Source organism: Hemitrygon akajei, chromosome 6 (genome assembly GCF_048418815.1).
Source record: "Hemitrygon akajei chromosome 6, sHemAka1.3, whole genome shotgun sequence".
Lineage (NCBI taxonomy): Eukaryota > Metazoa > Chordata > Chondrichthyes > Myliobatiformes > Dasyatidae > Hemitrygon > Hemitrygon akajei.
Genome location: NC_133129.1, coordinates 151,092,617 through 151,110,740, shown reverse-complemented (window position 1 = coordinate 151,110,740; position 18,124 = coordinate 151,092,617). Strand labels below are relative to the sequence as shown.

At 38.6% G+C, this 18,124-nt stretch overlaps 1 protein-coding gene across 2 annotated transcripts in view; it reads left to right on the top strand.

The window, feature by feature from the left end:
- Window positions 1-18,124, top strand: part of LOC140729608 (DENN domain-containing protein 5A) — a 156,671-nt gene that overhangs the window by 101,167 nt on the left and 37,380 nt on the right. For both annotated transcript variants that reach the window (XM_073049568.1, XM_073049567.1), the window contains 4 exons: window positions 710-841; window positions 1,755-1,907; window positions 7,835-7,922; window positions 8,395-8,476. In XM_073049568.1, the coding sequence (XP_072905669.1) occupies window positions 710-841; window positions 1,755-1,907; window positions 7,835-7,922; window positions 8,395-8,476 (455 nt within the window). The remainder of the gene's footprint in view (window positions 1-709; window positions 842-1,754; window positions 1,908-7,834; window positions 7,923-8,394; window positions 8,477-18,124) is intronic.

Below are 18,124 nucleotides of genomic sequence, written 5' to 3'. Positions count from 1 at the left end.
TCTTCTTCGAGGTTTGAGTTTGCTTCATGTGGTCTTAACTAGTGCACTGGAAGAATATTCTCCCTTGTCTCTGTCTACTACCCTACCCCCCCCCCCCCCAAACATCATCATCACTGCCCTCCCCTCCCAACTTCTAATGGGGAGAATGAGAATGGTCAAAGTAAATCTGTGCCTTCCCATGAGAATAAGAATATTCAGTCTTGTAGTATTGAATGTGTTAATTATGTCCAAGCAAATTTAAAAATGTGTAGTCAATAATGGGTTTGTGCAAAATTGATAGAACTATCTGATGAATATAATATTAATAGTTTTAACATGCTCTAATGATGCTTTTTTTTCAGTGCGTACCGTAGCACTTTGAAAGGGAGTTGTATGTGGTGAAGAGTAGTGATCAAGGGCATTGCAGAAATTATCCTCTGATTACACATAAGAAAATTCATTGTCATTTTTTTAATGACTTTTCTGAGTTTGAAGTAGCATTATGGTACATTATTGTTGTTAATAAGTAGCATTTATATTATAAATGTATATTATGAAAGGTATTAGGGTTTTACTGAAATATTAGAACTAGATTTGTATCCATTTCACCCTGTTGGTACATTTCTCTATCCTTTAAATTAAACCATTTCTTCCCTGTATAGAGATCAGTTCAATGACAAACTTTTGAAGTGCTGATTGTATTTGTGTTTGCATTTTTGTCTGATTGCAGAAATACATTCAGGAAGCTCGGAATCTTGGCACAGGCATGCGTCAGCCTAAGCTATCCAACCTCTCTCCGTCAGTAATCGCACATACCAACTGGAAGTTTGTTGAGGGTCTGCTGAAAGAATGCCGTAATAAAGTACATGCATTTTTTTTTTGTTGCTCCTTTTTCTTTCCTTTCCCTTGAGAAGCCACTGACCTGTGTCTGGGAAACTGTAACCTTTTTTTTTAAAAGAGTCTGACGTTTTCACATGCAAGCTCAGATTGTAAATGTTATCAGATTATGATTTTTTTTTTGCAGTACAACTCAATCATGTCCATGCATGCATTTCAATAGTAGTCACAGGATGAAGGTAACTAGGAGCAGAAGATCTGATCCCTTCCCCAGCTTGGCCATGGCTAAAACTCAGCTGTGTTCCTTACAGTGCATTAATCTAAACTGGAATCCTCCTTGTCTGCATAAATCAACATCCTGCCAAAGTATAAAATAAAGAACATAGAACAGGAGAAGGAGTAGGCCAGTCAGCAAACTCCGGTCACTCAGCAAGAGCACAGCTGATCCAGTTTTATCTTCAACATCACTTTATCGCTCTGTTCCTCTTAACTGCTTTGTGGTTCCAGTGTCTGTCAGTCACTACCTTGGATATGATTTTTGTCTCCACAGCCCCGTGAGGTAAAGTACTGCAAAGATGCACAATGCTCTGAGAGAAGAAATTCCTTCTTATTCAGTGGACGTCTCCACAGTCAGAACCGTATTCCCATGTTCTGTATATCCACTTATTTTCTCAATTACCCTCAGATCCCGTATGTTTCAATAAGATCACCTCTTGTTCTTCTAAACTGCAAATTGCTAACACTTTGTATCATCAGCAAATCTGGTTGCATACACTCAGTCCCAAATGATTAGTTTGGGTTTAAATTATTAGCTTGTAAGGCAATGAAGTTCTCACTTTTATCCCCTTATTCTTTGAATTGTATTTTGCAGTAGTGTAACCTATGGTCATTGTTTATTTTTGGATGTGACTATTGATCTATTAATCTGTGTGTTACAGACTAAGCGCATGTTGGTGGAGAAAATGGGGCGTGAAGCAGTAGAATTGGGTCACGGTGAGGTGACGCTCACAGGAGTGGAGGAGAATACATTAATTGCCAGTCTCTGTGACTTGTTAGAGCGAATTTGGAGTCATGGACTACAGGTCAAACAAGTAAGTAAATGACCAAGATTTCACAAGAAAATTTTTAAATAACTGATTTTCTTTGCCATTCATTAATGAGGCTTATTTAGAAGGAAACTGATAAATGGAACAGGACTCACAAACAAGAGAAACTTTGCAGATGCTGGAGGTCCAAGCAACACACACAAAATACTGGAAGAACTCAGTAGGCCAGGCAGCATCAATGGAAAAGAGTAAACAGTTGATGTTTTGGGCCGAGACCTTTCATCAGGACTGGAGAGAAAAGACGAGAAGACAGAGTAAGGTGGTGGGGAAGGGGAGGAAGAAATACAAGGTAATTGAAGACATTCCCAGTAAGGATTCGTGGCTGTGGTAGTGGGAATAGGACCGGATTCTTTGTGGAAGTACATGCAGACCTTGTGTGACATTGCTTATGGTGATTGAAAAGATGCATTGATTTGTATGAGTAGTTCTTAGGCTGTCTAGGACTTGATTTAGGAATGTAGACTTACAGTAGTTGAATGGAGAAGTTGATGGAGCCAAATCCATCACAAGTAAAGCCCTCCCCAGCACTGAGCACATTTACAAAGAGCACTGTCACAGGAAACAACATCCATCATCTAGGAAACCCACCATCCAGACCATGCTCTCTTCTTGCTGCTGCCATCAGGAAGGAGGTACAGGAGCCTCAGGACCCACACCGCCAGATTCAGGGACAGTTATTATCCCTCAACAGTCTGGTTCTTGAACCAGAGGGGAGAACTTCACTTGCCTCAACTCTGTACTGTTCCCACAAACAATGGTCTCAGGTTTCAAGCGCTCATGTTTGCGATATTTATTGCTTATTTATTTATTATTATTGTTTGTCTTTTTTTCTTTTTGTATTGCACAGTTTGCCTCTTGCACATTGGTCGTTTGTCTTGTCTGTAGTTTTTCATTGATTCAATTGTGTTTCTTTGTATTTAATGTGAATGCCTGCAAGAAAATGAATCTCAGGGTTATATATGGTGACATGTGTACTATGATAATAAATTTACTTTGAACTTTGATCTTAGCTTGGCGTAAAAGTGTATCTCTTAAGCGTTTATTGTAAAAGTGGATTGATTCCCTGTTCATGATGAACAACATATCCAGGCCACATCAGGCTTGTGGGAAGATCTTCTGGTCTGCCACAGTAAATTGTAAACTGTCTTTTAGAACCCAGTAGTGGATGATGGGGTCAGGGTATCAGGAATTCTTCTTTTTTACCTAAATCAGCTTTTTTAAAAAACTTCTTATTAAACTTTTTCTTTCTTTTGTTGCCACAATCTCAAGCTGATACACCTACCAACAACTTAGTTTTTCCTTTTGATTGAAATAACCAGGCACAATATAGAATGTAAAGGGTAGATGACAAATAGTGTTCAACATTCCAGAGTCCCAGTGAAAACTGAATTCAGTGGTTTAATCCACATAAACCAGAGCTGTGCAGATTAGGAAATGCAGGCCTTGGCCCAAAAATGCTTTAACAGCTAGTTATGCCAGTTTTCTAAGCTTCCTGGCTGTAAAAACTGTCAAAAGATTTGTCTGTGAATATTTCTGTATTACACAAACGTGGTATTTTAAAAATTACATAATTGAAAAATCATTACAGGTTTTTATGATACATTAAAATACCAAGCTTTCAGATAATTTGAAGTTAACTCAATTGCATCAAATTTGAATTAGCTGAACTTTACCCATCTTCCTTTGGATTATTCACCACCATTGAAACTTTAGGATCAGGTTTATTATCACTGACATGCGTTGTGTAATTTGTCGTTTTGTGGCAGCAGTACAGTGCAAGCCGTAATTACAAAGGGGAATGATGAGGTAGTGTTTGTGGACTATTCAGAAATCTGATGGTACATAAGGAGAAGTTGTTTCAGAAACATTGAGTGTGGATCTTCAGGCTCCTGTACCACCTCCCCAATGGCAGTAATAAGAAGAGGGCATGTCTCAGATGGTGAGGGTTGTTAATGACAGACTCCACCTTCATGAGGTGCCACTTCTTGAAGATGCCCTGGATGGTAGGGAGGGCCGTGCCCATGGTGGAGCAGGCTGAGTCTGCAATCCCCTGCAGTTCCCTTCAGTGCCCTGCATTGGAGCCTCCATGGCAGGCAGTGGTGCAACCAGTTAAAATGTTAGTTCCTGTACAGCTATAAAATTTTACAAGAGTCTTTGATGACATACCAAATTTCCCTAAGTTACTAATGAAGTAGAGCTGCTGGTGTGCAGCCTTTGTAATCACATCAATGTGTTGGGCCTGAGATGTTCTTACCCTGTCCACTACTGATCCTTCAATAAGGATTGATTGTGGTCATCTCACTACTTCCCCTTCCTGAAGTCCACGTTCATTTCCTGGGTCTTGCTGGCATTGGAGCAGAATTTGGCTGTTTGGCCCATCGAGCTTGCTCCACTTTCAATCAGAGGTTGTGGCTGTTGTGATGTCATTCTTCCATCTGGTGTCTCACCCCTCTTCCCTCTTGTCAGCATCTGAGACTCTATCATCAACAGTTGTATCATTGGTCACTTTGGCCCTCAGATCTAATTCAGATTGTAAATCTGGTCATCACTTTCAAAAATGTTGCATATCACTGTTCAGGGTAATGGTATTAAACCATTTCTTCAATTTTCTCAGCAAATCAATTATTACAATATTGTCATCTCCAACAGATTGCCCTATAACCCCAAGTATTTTGCATCAGAAGACCTGGATTCTGAGTTGATCTCAGTTAAGACCATATGACATTGGAGTAGAATTAGGCCATTTGGCCCATCAAGTCTGCTTTACCATTCAATTGTGGCTTATTTATTATCCCTTTCAATCCCATTCTCCCCATTACCTTTTGGCACCCCTACTAATCAGAACCTATCAATATCCAGCTTAAATATACCCAATGACTTGGCCTCCACAGCCATGTGTGGCAAAGAATTCCACAGATTCACCACCATCTGGCTAAAGAAATTTCTCCTCATTGCTGTTCTAAGTATTCTGAGGCTGTGTCCTCTGGTCCTAAGCTCTCTCTTACTATTGGAAACATCCTTTCTACCTCCACTCTATCTAGGCTTTTCAAAATTCAATAGGTTTTAATGGCATTTACCCGCCCCCCCCCCCCCCCCATTCTTGTAAACTCTAGTGAGTACAGGCCCAGAGCCATCAAACACTCTTCATGTGCTAACCCTTTCCCCTTTCATTCCCAGGATCATTCTTGTGAACATCCTCTGGACCTTCTCCGATACCAGCACATTGTTTTGTTAGATACGAGGCCCAAAACTGCTCACAATTCTCCAGATGTGGTTGAATAACTCCTTTAAAGCCTTTGCATTGCATTTTTGCTTTTATATTCTTGTCCTCTGGAAGTGAATGCTAACATAGCATTTGCTTTCCTTACTATCATCTGAACTGCATGACCACACAATTCCCTACATCATATTGTATCTACCACTTCTTTGCTAAGATAAATTCTCTTAATTTATCCAGTTACTTCTGCAGACCCCCTGCTTCCTCAGCACTACCTGCCCCTCCACCTATTTTTGTATCATTTATTTATTTATTAAGTTTAGGCACCAAGCCATTAATTCCATCATCCAGATCATTAACATATAACGTGAAAAGTAGAAGACCCAACACCAACCCACCCTGGGCATTCTTTTCTTGCTTCTCCCATTGGGCAAAAAAATGCAAAAACCTGAAAGCACGTACTACCAGGCTCAAGGACTGCTGCTGTCCAGCTATTATAAAGTGGTGGTATGGACCTCTTGTATGATAAGATGGACTTTCCTTCACAATCTACCTCATCATGGCCCTGCACCTTATTGTTTGCCTGCACTGCTCCCTTTCTGTAAAGGTAACAGTTTATTCAGTGCTCTGTTGTTGCTTTTCCCTTGTGCTGTTGGAATGCACTGATGTGATCAACTCTCTAAGGATGGCACATAAAACAGCTTTTCGTTGTACACATGACAGTAATAAATGAGCTACCAATTTTTACAAAACCATATTATATGCATAAATATCTGAGAAGACTTTAGTGGCAACCGGATAAATAGATAATGTATCATTAATCGGCTGGGAATTAATACTCTTGCTTGTCACCCTTAAGTTGCCAGATCTAAACAGAATCATAAAGTGCTCTTGGTGTTACCAAGATCTGACCTGTGAGGTAAGTATTACTACGGAATGACAAGTCCATAAGATGTGGGTGCAGAGTTAGGCCATTCAGCCCATTGAGTCTGCTGTGCCATCATGGCTGATAACCCGATCCCACTCAACCCCATACACCTGCCTTCTCACCATTTCTTTTGATGCTCTGACCAATCAGGAAATGATCAACTTCTGCCTTAAATATACCCATGGACTTGGCCTCCATCGCAGTCTGTGGCAGAGCATTCCACGGATTCACTACTCTCTGGCTTAAAAATAAATTTCTCCTTACCTCTGTTCTAATGGTCGCCCCTCAATTTTGAGGCTGTGCCCTCTAGTTCTGGATGCCCCCACCATAGGAAACGTCCTCTCCACAGCCACTCGACAAGTGCTTTCAACATTTAGTAGATTTTTAATGAGATCCCCCCCCCCCCCGCATTCTTCTAAATTTCCATGAGTACAGGCCCAAAGCTGCCAAACACTCGTATGTTAACCCCTTCATTCCCGGAATCATGTTTTTGTCGGCTTGCTCCTGTTTCCAGTGTCATGACATGGGATATTTTGAATTGTCGTTGAAATTGTCCTCCTCTGTCTCTGATGACTTGAGAATGCTTGTATTTTTAGCAGTCCTTGGTCAGTGGCTTCTAGCTGTTAAATGTGTGTGCTATTGTGCCAGAAGATGGCATTGTATTAACATCCTTGCGACCTGTGCACATACTGGTGTTCGTACACAGGTGGTCCTTCCCGTCCACCAGAGGATGGATGTTTACCGTGCTGTCAATGAACCAATGGGGCAGCTCACATTGAAAATCACAGCTTTGGACTGAGAATTGGTTTTCCCTTTCACATGAACCACTGAAGTCTCAGTTGAAATGTTACGTAGCTCTTCACATTACGTTGTGCACCATATCCATTTAATTTTTATAGGGTTGGATTGTCTGTAATCTATGATATAGAGTTCTTTTTTCTGTTCTATAATTCTATCTGAAATGGGTGATAGTTGCCTGATTCAAGATTAGGTGCTGCACAGTGTGAATTATCCTGTCCAGAAGGGCAAGCCTTTGGAAACTGAAAACCTCTGTGCTTTCATGGGCTTTGCTGTGCACGGGTGATTATTTAAAACAAATCTTGTAAAATAATTAGCTCTCTGATAATCATAGCTCTAAAAATCAATAATCTTGTTATCAGAGCTACAAGTGTTAAAGAAAGTTCTGCAGCATACCACCATTTTGTCTCTACCCTCAGCCTCCGCTGAGCCCACCTGTATGGAGTTGTGCTGTTAAATCCTCTGCTCATCTACTTGCTCTGATTTTTGGCAAGCCCCATTACATGGGAATCTTTTTTTTCAGTCACAACTGTTCTGTGGCCAAGAACCAAAGATGGTGTGAGAATGGAGCCTGATGCCATCCTGATTGCATTTTAATTGTTGAGCAACTATTTTGCATTTCTTCAGTTTGTATATCTAAAACGTATCACTCCCTCAGCTGCTACTGTTTAAAATCTCTTGAGCGGTCAAGGCCATGTATTGATATCAGGAGCAGCAGAGTCCAGGGGTGAGAATACTACGAGGTCTTTGGACAACAATTGAAAGAGCATCATGTGATGGTGATGCAGATAACACAAGTTATGAATGCATCACATTTAATCTACCAGCACAGTAGTACCTTCAAGTTACCATTTTTATGATTAATTTTTTGATATATGCTTTCCCTACTTGCCATTTGGAAAGATGTTGCATTAAGAGCACTGTGTGAACACCAAGAGTAACATTTGCCCACCCTATATTCTCTGATAGGGTAAATCAGCCCTCTGGTCTCATCTGTTACATTACCAAGAGAACAAAGAGAAAAAGGAAGCTTTGCTTGGAACCACTAGTAGCCCAGGTAGGGCATTTTCAAATCTTTGAATATGTATATTGACATTTGCTGACAGAATTTTCCAGAGACAATACTCTGTTGTACACTCTGGTATAATTCAGGGTGATATTTCTGTGAATGGATAATTAAGATGGATCAAATGATGTCCTTGACAATCTAGAAAGAGAACAGTTGAACAAAGGTATCAGATAGTAGGATACATTTCTTCCAGCCAAAGACTTCAAGGATTCCTCTAAAACACAATGCATTTGTGAGCCAGTAAGGTTTTCGGTATAACCTGAAAGCTGATGTTCAGTATTAGAAATAAAGGATTTTTTTCCCAGGCTTTTTATTTGAAAAGAATCAAGTTCAAAAAAGGTTCTGTAACAATCATCATGGTACTGACTGCAGGAGATCTATATGGCTGATACCAATATAGGATATCTGGTGCAGAAATGAACTTGTAGAAATTGCAATTAACTTTTGTTGTCATTTAAAGGATTCAACCAGGACCAAGACAGGAGGAAGCTTGATGGCTCTTGGATGCCTCCCTTAAAGATCTCACTCATCCAGGATATGAGGTGCGTTCATTCCTCGCCAGCTGGGATTCTTTTATTTTCGCACACTGAAACAGGTCCTTTGGTACAACGTGGCCACACTAAACATTAAGTACACATCCACGTGAATCCCGGTTTCCAGCACTTGACCACACAACTTCTCTGCCTTGAGGATTTGATTGCTCATCTGGATATCTTTGCTGCACTGTAGATGGAGGGTATTCTGCCTGGTAGACACAGACTAGTGGTGTTCCACAGGGATCTGTTCTGGGACTCCTGCTTTTTATGATTTTTATAAATTACTTGGGTTAAGAAGTGGAAGGGCAGTTTAGTAAGTTTGCAGATGGCATGAAGGTTGGATGAGTTCTGGATAGTGTAGAAGGTTGTCATTAACAGGATGCAGAGCTGTGCTGAGAGGTGGGAGATAGAAGATGGAATCAATCCAGAAAGTGAGAAATCATTCACTTTGGAAGGTTAAAGTTGAACTTGAAGACAGAGTACAGGGTTAATGGCAGGATTCTTAGCAGTGTGGAGGAACAGAGAGATCTTGGTGTTCACATCCATCGATCCCTCAAAGTAAGGTTGTTAAGAAGACATATGTCTGTAGGCCTTCATTAGTCAGGGCATTGAGCTTTAGAGCTGAGAGCTAATGTTGCAGTTCTATAAAACTCTGGTTAGAACCCTTCCTATAATGGTTCTGGTTGCCTCATTATAGGAAGGACGTGGAAGTGTTAGATAAGGTGCAGAGGAGATTTACCAGGATGCTGCCTGGATTGAGAGAGCATGTCTTATGAGGAAAAGTTGACTGAGCTAAGTCTTTTCTTTGGAGAGAAGGTTCAAATGTTCATTCATTATCAAAGTATGTATGCAGTATACAACTGGGAGATTTGTCTTCTCCAGATAGCTACAAGACAAAGGAATCCATGGAAGTCATTCAAAGAAAAACATCAACCCCTTCCCCCACACAAAAAACAGATCATGCAAACAGCAGAACTCCAAACACCCCCTACCTACCCACCCGTGCACAAAAAAACTAACAAATCACTCCAAGCAGCATAGATCGAATTGCCAGCCAGAGACATTTTCCCAAGGTAGCAATGGCTAATACAAGGCAGCATAACTTCAAAGTGTTGGGAGAAAATTATAACGGAAATGTTAGATGCAGGTTTTTTATGCAGAGTGGTGGATGAATCGAACTCCCTGCTAGGGTTGGTGATAGAGACAGAGACATTAGGATATTAAATAAAACACAACTTTTAGACAGGCACATGGATAAAAGAAAAATGGAGAGCTGGGTGGGGGTGGGGGAAGGGTTAGATTGGTCTTGGCACAGGTTAAAGGTTGGCACTACATTGTGGGCTGAAGGACCTATACCGTTCTATGAGCAATTTTTTAGTAAAAATTTAATAACGCCATATATTATCTAACATACCTTTACAACTCATTTGCTATCATGTCTTGGAAGAGGAGACAAAAATCTTATTACACCTTAGACTGTATACTGATGGCCTGATCATTTTTTTTGCATCTGCGATGCAAGGAAATAATAAAGCTATACGATGCCATCTAATGGCCAGTTATGGCTAAATGATTGAATTTGAGAAGCTGTTGTGTTTCTTTTTGTTTATTTTCTGTGCTGTACAGTTGCAAGAAAAAGTTTTGTGAACCCTTTGCAATTACCTGGTTTTCTGCATTAATTACTCATAAAATGTGGTCTGATCTTCATTTAAGTTACAATAATAGACAAAAACAATCTGCCTAAACTAATAACACACAAACAATTGTGCTTTTCCTGTCTTTATTGAACAAATTGTTTGATCATTCACAGTCCAGGCTGGAAAACTATGCGAACCCTTGTATTTAATAACTGGTAGAACTTTCTTTAGCAGCAGTAACCTCCACCAAACATTTCCTGTAGCTGCTGATCGGACTTGAATGAAAGCAAGGAGGAATTTTAGATCATTCCTCCATACAAAACTATTTCAGTTCATCAGTATTTCTGGGATACTTTGCATGAACAGCCCTCTTCAGGTCATGCCACAGCATCTCAATTGGGTTAAGGTTTGGACTCTGACTTGGTCATTCCAAAACATGAATTTTCTTCTTTTTAAACCATTCTGTTTTTGATTTACTCCTGTGTTTCAGATCATTGTCTTGTTGCATCATCCAACTTCTATTAAGCTTCAGGTGGTGAACTGCTACCCTGACATTCTCCTGTAAAATATCTTGATACAATTTGGAATTAATTCTTCCCTCAATGATTGCAAGCTGTCCAGGCCCTGAGACAGCAAAGCAACTCCAAACCATGATGCTCCTTCCATCATGCTTCACAATTGGGATGAGGTTTTGATATTGGTGTGTAGTGCCCTTTTTCCTCCCAGCATAGCAGTGTGTATTTCTGCCAAGAAGTTCAACTTTTGTCTCATCTGTCCACAGAACATTGTCCCAGAAGAGTTATGGAACATGCAGGTGGTCTTTTGCAAACTTGAGATGTGCAGCAATGTTTTTTTGGAGAGCTGTGTTTTCCTCTGTGATCCTTCCATGAACACCATTTTTGTTCAGTGTTTTTCCTATAGTGGACACATGAACAGAGACTTTAGCAAGTTCTAGAAATTTCTGCAGGTCTTTTGCTGTTACCCATTGGTTCTTTTTCATCTCCTTCAGCATTCGTTGATTGGAACACCTGACTCCAAATAGCTTTTGAAGAACCAAGACTGTGATTGTTTAAATAGTTAACTCAGTGTTTGATGAGAAGTACAATTGTTCGTGTGTTATTATTTTAGGCAGATTGTGTGTGTTTGACTAAATGAAGATCAGACCACAATTTATGAGTAATTAATGCAGAAAACCAGGTAATTGCAAAGGGTTCACAAACTTTTTCTTGCAACTGTATAATGCACAAAATCAAAGGCAATGTGATAATATTTTGTCATTTCAATTTGCCATTCCTTCTGTCAATATTTATGTATTTGTGTCACATTTCATATGTGATACATGCACTACCAGAGGTGGCCATAAAAGGCTGATACAATAGAGATAGTTAAGACTCTTGGATAAACACATGATGTAAGAGGAAAATCTTGGAAGCGTATGTGCTGTATAGGAGAGAAGGGTAAGAAGCAATTTGTAATATTTCTGAGTCTCATGCAAAATAATTCCCTTTTTTTACCCCCCCCCCCAAATTTTCTATAGTTAGAAACTCTTGACCAAGAGATTATGTTCTAGAGACGAATACAACCCTAGTTTGTGATTCATACACTGCTAATGAAGTGTGGTCATCTCGGTAGGTCCTTCCAGATGGGTGCCTATTTGCCCTGTCAGGTGGCTGTAAAGGGCCCATTTCCCCTAAAGTCTGTACAGTGACGTTCTGATCCATAATTAACTTCAACCAACACCTAAAATAGATTATCTGATTATTTCATGTCACCTTTTATGGGACCTGCTAAATAGCTGTCATATTTTCAATTTCATGTTACATTTGACTGTTTTGGATTATAGTTTTGCCTGTAATCATATTTGGGTTGCCCGGGGTATGGAAGGTATAATATAAGTAAATCTGTTTTTTAGGGACACTTTGACCAGTTGGCTGTTTTTTCATGTTTGAACCAAGGTCATGAGTACTTATAAAGCTATTTGCTGGTATAGAGCAGCTGAGCCCAATCCAGACCTACTCCTCACACACTTTAGTAGCATTTGTAGGTGAAATCAGAAATAGAAATGCTCTTGCAGTCTACGAACACCATCCTTCTAATCTTACCACCATGCAAACACTACCAAAGCAATTGTAATACACCTATGCTACTGCTGCATGTTGGGGCACACTTCAGAGCAGGAGTAAAACTTGGGAACTATGTCTTCTGTGTATGTCAGTGGCAGCCCTGTTTTTTGCATAAAATGTGCATTACATAATATTCCATCATCTTTTCCAATCACGCTGAATCACCAGCCTTGTGCATAAAAGTGAAGAATGCACCAGGTGTTTTAGAAATTCCATCTTGCTTTCCATGAGTCAGTAATATTTCCATTCTTATAAGTGTAAAAATTTTCTTGGATTCCTTCATAAAAATGAAAGCATTACCTGCAAAGTTGGTTTTAATTACCCATTCTTAATTGCCCTTGGAAGGTTGAGGTTGAGCTTTCTTCATTGCTGGAGTCCATGAAATTTGAATTTTGAAGGCTAGGTGTCAGCATTGTACATGATCTGGTACAGTTTGACTAGAGCCACAGCAGTTTCTGGAGCAGAGGATGGGGACCCTGAACCTGTGCTATATTCCACATGCTCAAGTCCTTCACTCAGAATGAATCTGATTTGCTGAAAACTGGCATTTTGGGTAGCAAGTAGATAAATTGCGGAGTCAGTACTCAGCACTTCTGGTGGCTGAGATTGTTCCATCTCTGTTATTTTCCACTTGCTTGCAAAGCTCCAGCATAATTCAGAATTTTTATCTTCATACTGTTCTTCCAGGTAGATGTTTATTTATCAATTGTATGACAAGGTGTAATAGGATTGAATTGATCAATTGATTGCGGTTTTACCAAGCTGCATTGCATATTCTGGTTCTACATTTAAACAGATGTTCTATATTGCATCTATGCTATTTTTGGTACATTCCAAGTTTATTTTTCTAAGTGGAAACATCATGGATTCCTTGGTATAATGTTAATGACTGAATGAGGGGTCTACTGGGCTTGAGCTTATAGATTGTTGTGCAATGTAATTATGGTGCTACTGGAAGCCTGCAGAACCTAATAGATACTTAATCTTGATCTGCTGTATCTACTCAAGTAAGTACCATGGATTCCAATTAATTGGGCCATTGATTAATTAGGACAGCCATTTATTGGGACAATTCTTAAAGAACAAAACTAATTGAGAAAATAACTGGATTCCCTTCATTTATTTGGAACACTTTGCCACTTAATTGGAACAGGAGACTTTCTGAACGATTTCTAACCCACGTCAGTCATGTGCACTTGTGTGGCCATTAGACACTACACTGAGCTTCAAGCAAACCGTATTTAAATAGCACCAGATGTGTGTGTCTTCAAAAAGCGGGGATTTTTGTCACTGATAGTTGGTGAGGAATAAGCAATAAGACAATTCAGAACTGTTTTGCTCACTGAGGTTTCAGGCGTTCAAGTTTAGATGCCAGAAATGGCTACGGGTGAAATGATCCAATTTCACTACTTCAAGTTAGGAACTAGGAAGAATTTAAAGGTATCGACAATCATCTTGAATGCTTGAATGAAAATGAATATTTGGAGGATGCAATCATCAAAAGCAATATGTGAAGGCTGTCCATTATCTGTACTAGGTGTGTGCATTGATTTTGTTTGTTTGCAGTCAATCAAAAGAACACGGCAAAATACACTAGATAAATTCCTCTGTCAATAACTATTAGCTTTTCTCTTTTTACAATATTTTTATTCAGAAAAAAAACAAGATTTACAGAGTGCAACACATAGATACATCTCAACATAACTTGTGTACATTCATATATTGTAATAAAATTGATCAAAATGTTATAGCATAACACATAAAGGTATACCACTCTGTAATCAAAAATTTAAAGATAAGTCATACATCATAAAAGAAATTTTTTATATAAAAAAAAGTCAACCCCCTACCAACTACCAAAGAAAAAAGCTGATGGATGATAATGGATAATTAGAAAAAAAAACATTCGCTGAAGAAGAGAAGATAAAAATATACATAAAAGTCTGTGCACTGTTAAACTTTATAAATTGGAAAAGTAATTTAGGAAAGGTCCCCAGATATCATAAAAAGATTGTTTCGAATTTAAGACTGAGCAGCGGATCTTTTCTAAATTTAAGTAAGACATAATATCATGTAGCCATTGAAGATGTGTAGGAGGGGTAGACTCCTTCCATTTAAGCAAGATTGCTCTTCTTGCTAAAAGAGAGGTAAAAACTAAAACCTGTAGGTTAGGCGTATTTAAAGTTATATCTTCATTTGCAATAATACCAAACAAGGCAGTAAGGGGATTTGGGTCAAATTGGACCCTAAAAAGTTGTGAGAAGGTATGAAATATTTCCCGCCAAAACTTTTCAATTTTAGGGCAAAACCAAAACATATGAATTAAAGAGGCATCAGCAGAGTTGCATTTATTACAAAGTGGAGAAACATTTGGGTAAAAACCAGATAGCTTCTGTTTAGAAATGTAAGCTCTATGAACCACTTTAAATTGTAGAAGAGAATGATGAGCACAGAAAGATGATTTATTAACCCGTTTAAGAATTTTATTCCATCTATCATCAGAAATCTGACAATTTAGGTCATCCTCCCAAGCTTTTTTTATTTTATCTAAAAAGTCTTGTCTAGAATAAATCAACAAGTTATAGATACCAGTAATAGAACCATTAACAAAAGGTTTTAAGTTTAAAAGATTGTCCAGTAAATTTTTATCAGGACCTATAGGAAAAGTAGGAAATTTCTAATTTGAAGGTATCTGTAAAAATGTGTTTTTGGGAGTGCAAATTTATTTGACAATTAGTCAAATGAAGCAAGAGATCCTGAGATAAACAGGTCCCAAAAACACTTAATACCTAATTCATCCCAATCTTTAAAGACTTTGTCAGTCATGGAAGGGATAAAAAAATAATTGAGGAGAATGGGAGATGATAATGAAAAATTCGCTAAACCAAGAAATTTCTTAAATTGAGACAAAATCCTTAAAGTTTGCTTAACAATTATGTCATCTGTAATTTTATTTGCTGAAAAAGAAGAGTATGATCCAAGAAGAGAGACAATAGAGGAATTTTTTACAGAATTAACTTCCAAGGAGACCCATGATGGGCAATCTTTACGATAAATATAATAGGACCAGAAAGTAATTTTCCTTATATTGGCAGCCCAATAGTAAAACCTAAAATTGGGTAGGGCTAATCCACCCATCTCTTTATTTCTTTGTAGGTAAACTTTACTTAAACAAGCTTGTTTATTATTCCAAATATAAGATGTTAAAATTGAATCTAAATAATCAAAGTAGGTCTTAGGAATAAAAATAGGTAAGGCCTGAAAAAGATATAAACATTTAGGAAGAATCTTCATTTTAATCGAATTAATTTGGCCAATTAGGGATAAAGAAAGAGGGGACCATTTAGAAAGCGTCTTTTTCACATAATTCAATAAGGGGTTTAAGTTATTACTAACTTAATAACACTCGGGTTATTACTAACTTCCAAATTTCTAAGCCCTTTAAATTACAGTGGGGAACCAGACAAGGTTGCCCTCTTAGTCCTTTACTTTTTGCTTTAGCTATAGAACCCTTAGCAATAGCATTTCGAGAATCTAAGGACATTTCTGGTATACTAAGGGAAGGTATGACTCATAAAATTTCATTATACGCTAATGATATTTTACTTTTTATCTCTAACACTGAAACTTCTTTGCCTTTGGTTCTTTCTTTAATTTCCCAGTTTAGTTCTTTTTCAGGATATAAGCTGAACCTACATAAAAGTGAGCTATTTCCTTTAAATGACCTAATGTCATCAAATGCCAAATTTCCATTCCAAGTTGCTACAAGTCAATTTACATATCTAGGTGTAACAATTACTAAAAACTTTAAGAATTTATTTAAATAACTATTAGCTAATACAGTTTTACAGTACTGTAATAGTATTGAGAGTGTTCTAATTTGTTCTGTATTTCACTTAAGTATATAACTTGTTACTCATTTAAATAGTAGTTTGTCTTTTCTATACCTTTTTAACTAATTCCATGAAACTTTGGCGCTTAATTGGGCCAAAATATACTTGTCCCGAAGTGTCCCAATTAAACAGAATCCACTGTATAGTAATTTTTCTTGCATGCTTAGCCCGCTGCTCTACTCTTTCTACACTCATGACTGTGTGGCTAAGCATGGCTTAAGTTCATTCTATAAATTTGCTAATGCCACAAATGTTGGCAAAATCTCAGATGGTGATGAGGTCCAGAGGGGTGAGATGGATCATCTGGTTGATGTGGTGTCAGCAACAACCACGTTGCACTCAACATCAGTAAGACCAAGGAATTGACTGTGGACTTCAGAAACGAGAAGTCGAGGGAACACGTGCCAGTCCTCATCGAGGAGCCAGCACTGGAAAGGATAAGCAGTTTCAAGATGTCAACATCTGATGATCTAGCCTGGCCAAGCATATTGATACAATTATGAGGAACACACACCAGCAGCTATATTTCATTAGGAGTTTGAGCAGGTTTGGTATGTCACAAATTTCCAAAGATCTACCTTGGAGAGCATTCTGACTAGTTGCACCACCATGTGGTATGGAGGCAACAATGCACAAGATCAGAAAAAGCTGCAGAGTGTTGTAAACTCAGCTGGCTCCATCATGGACACTAGTCTCCCCACCATCGAGGACATCTTTAAAGGAGATGCCTCAAAAAGGCAGCATCCAGGACATGCCCTTTTTGCACTGCTACCATCAGGGAGGAGGTACAGGAGCCGGAAAACACACACTTGGTGTTTTAGAACAGTTTCTTCCCTGCCATCAGATTTCTGAATGGTCCATAAACATGACCTCACCATTTTCCTCTCTTTTTGCACCACTTAATTATTTTTTAAATTTGTTATTGTAACTTGCGTGTGTATATGTGGGTATATATAATATATATAAATATGTATGTATTTTATATATACACATGCATACGTATATGTGTGCCCTTCAGCCCATCGAGTCCATGCCCAAACCATTCAAACTGCCCACTCCCATCAACCATGGTACTGAGTTGAAGAGAGAACTGTGCCCATTTTTTATCTTCTGTGATTGAAGAACATTTGGACTCGGCATTATCAGGCAGATTCTGGCATCTGTTGGATTGACTCCAAATGTTAACTGCTTAAGTACAGGTATGCGTCGCTTGACGTCCACGATACGTTCTGTGAAATTGGATGTTGTGCGAACACCATATTATATACTTTGCCTCTTCCTGCTGCTATCACTAGGAGTGGTTTTGCTGTGTTTGGAAACTATGATGCACTTTATGGTAATATTTTCGAAAGAAAATTAAACAGAGAGATAACGCTACTACACTCATGTCCACTATGTCACATTCTCCGATCGGGACTACGGACGTATATGTGACCGGACGTTGTCCAATTGGACGTTAAACGCACACCTGTACAGCCATAACCTCCAAAGTGAACAATGTTTTTTTAAAATGCAGGTGACCAGTTATGCTCAAGCGCTTCACACAGATACTCTGCCTCCTGAAGCTAATTTAGCCAGATGCATTATTTTTTAAAAAGTTTCATGGTGAAGAAGTGAAATTAATTAAACACTGCAAAAGCTGTGTGCAATGATGCATCAAATGGATTGTATATTTTTGTAAAACAAGCTAAGTGTGAATAGTGTATAGTTGGCAATTTTATGTATTAATAGACAACTTTGAATGTAATTTAGTAATTTACTTTCTACTACAGCATTTCCTTCAAACAATCTGCATTTGCAACACTGTTAATAACAACTCATGGACATCTCTCAGATATTTAAACTTTAAGCCATAAACTACTTTACCAAAATTCGTCATCCCACAAGAACCTCTGTCCCCGTGACAGGTTCAAACTTTATGACATATAAAAGCCATCAGGTGATGCATGAAATGAGTTTGTGTGAAGTCATTTTAGACTCTTGAAATTCACTTACTATTTT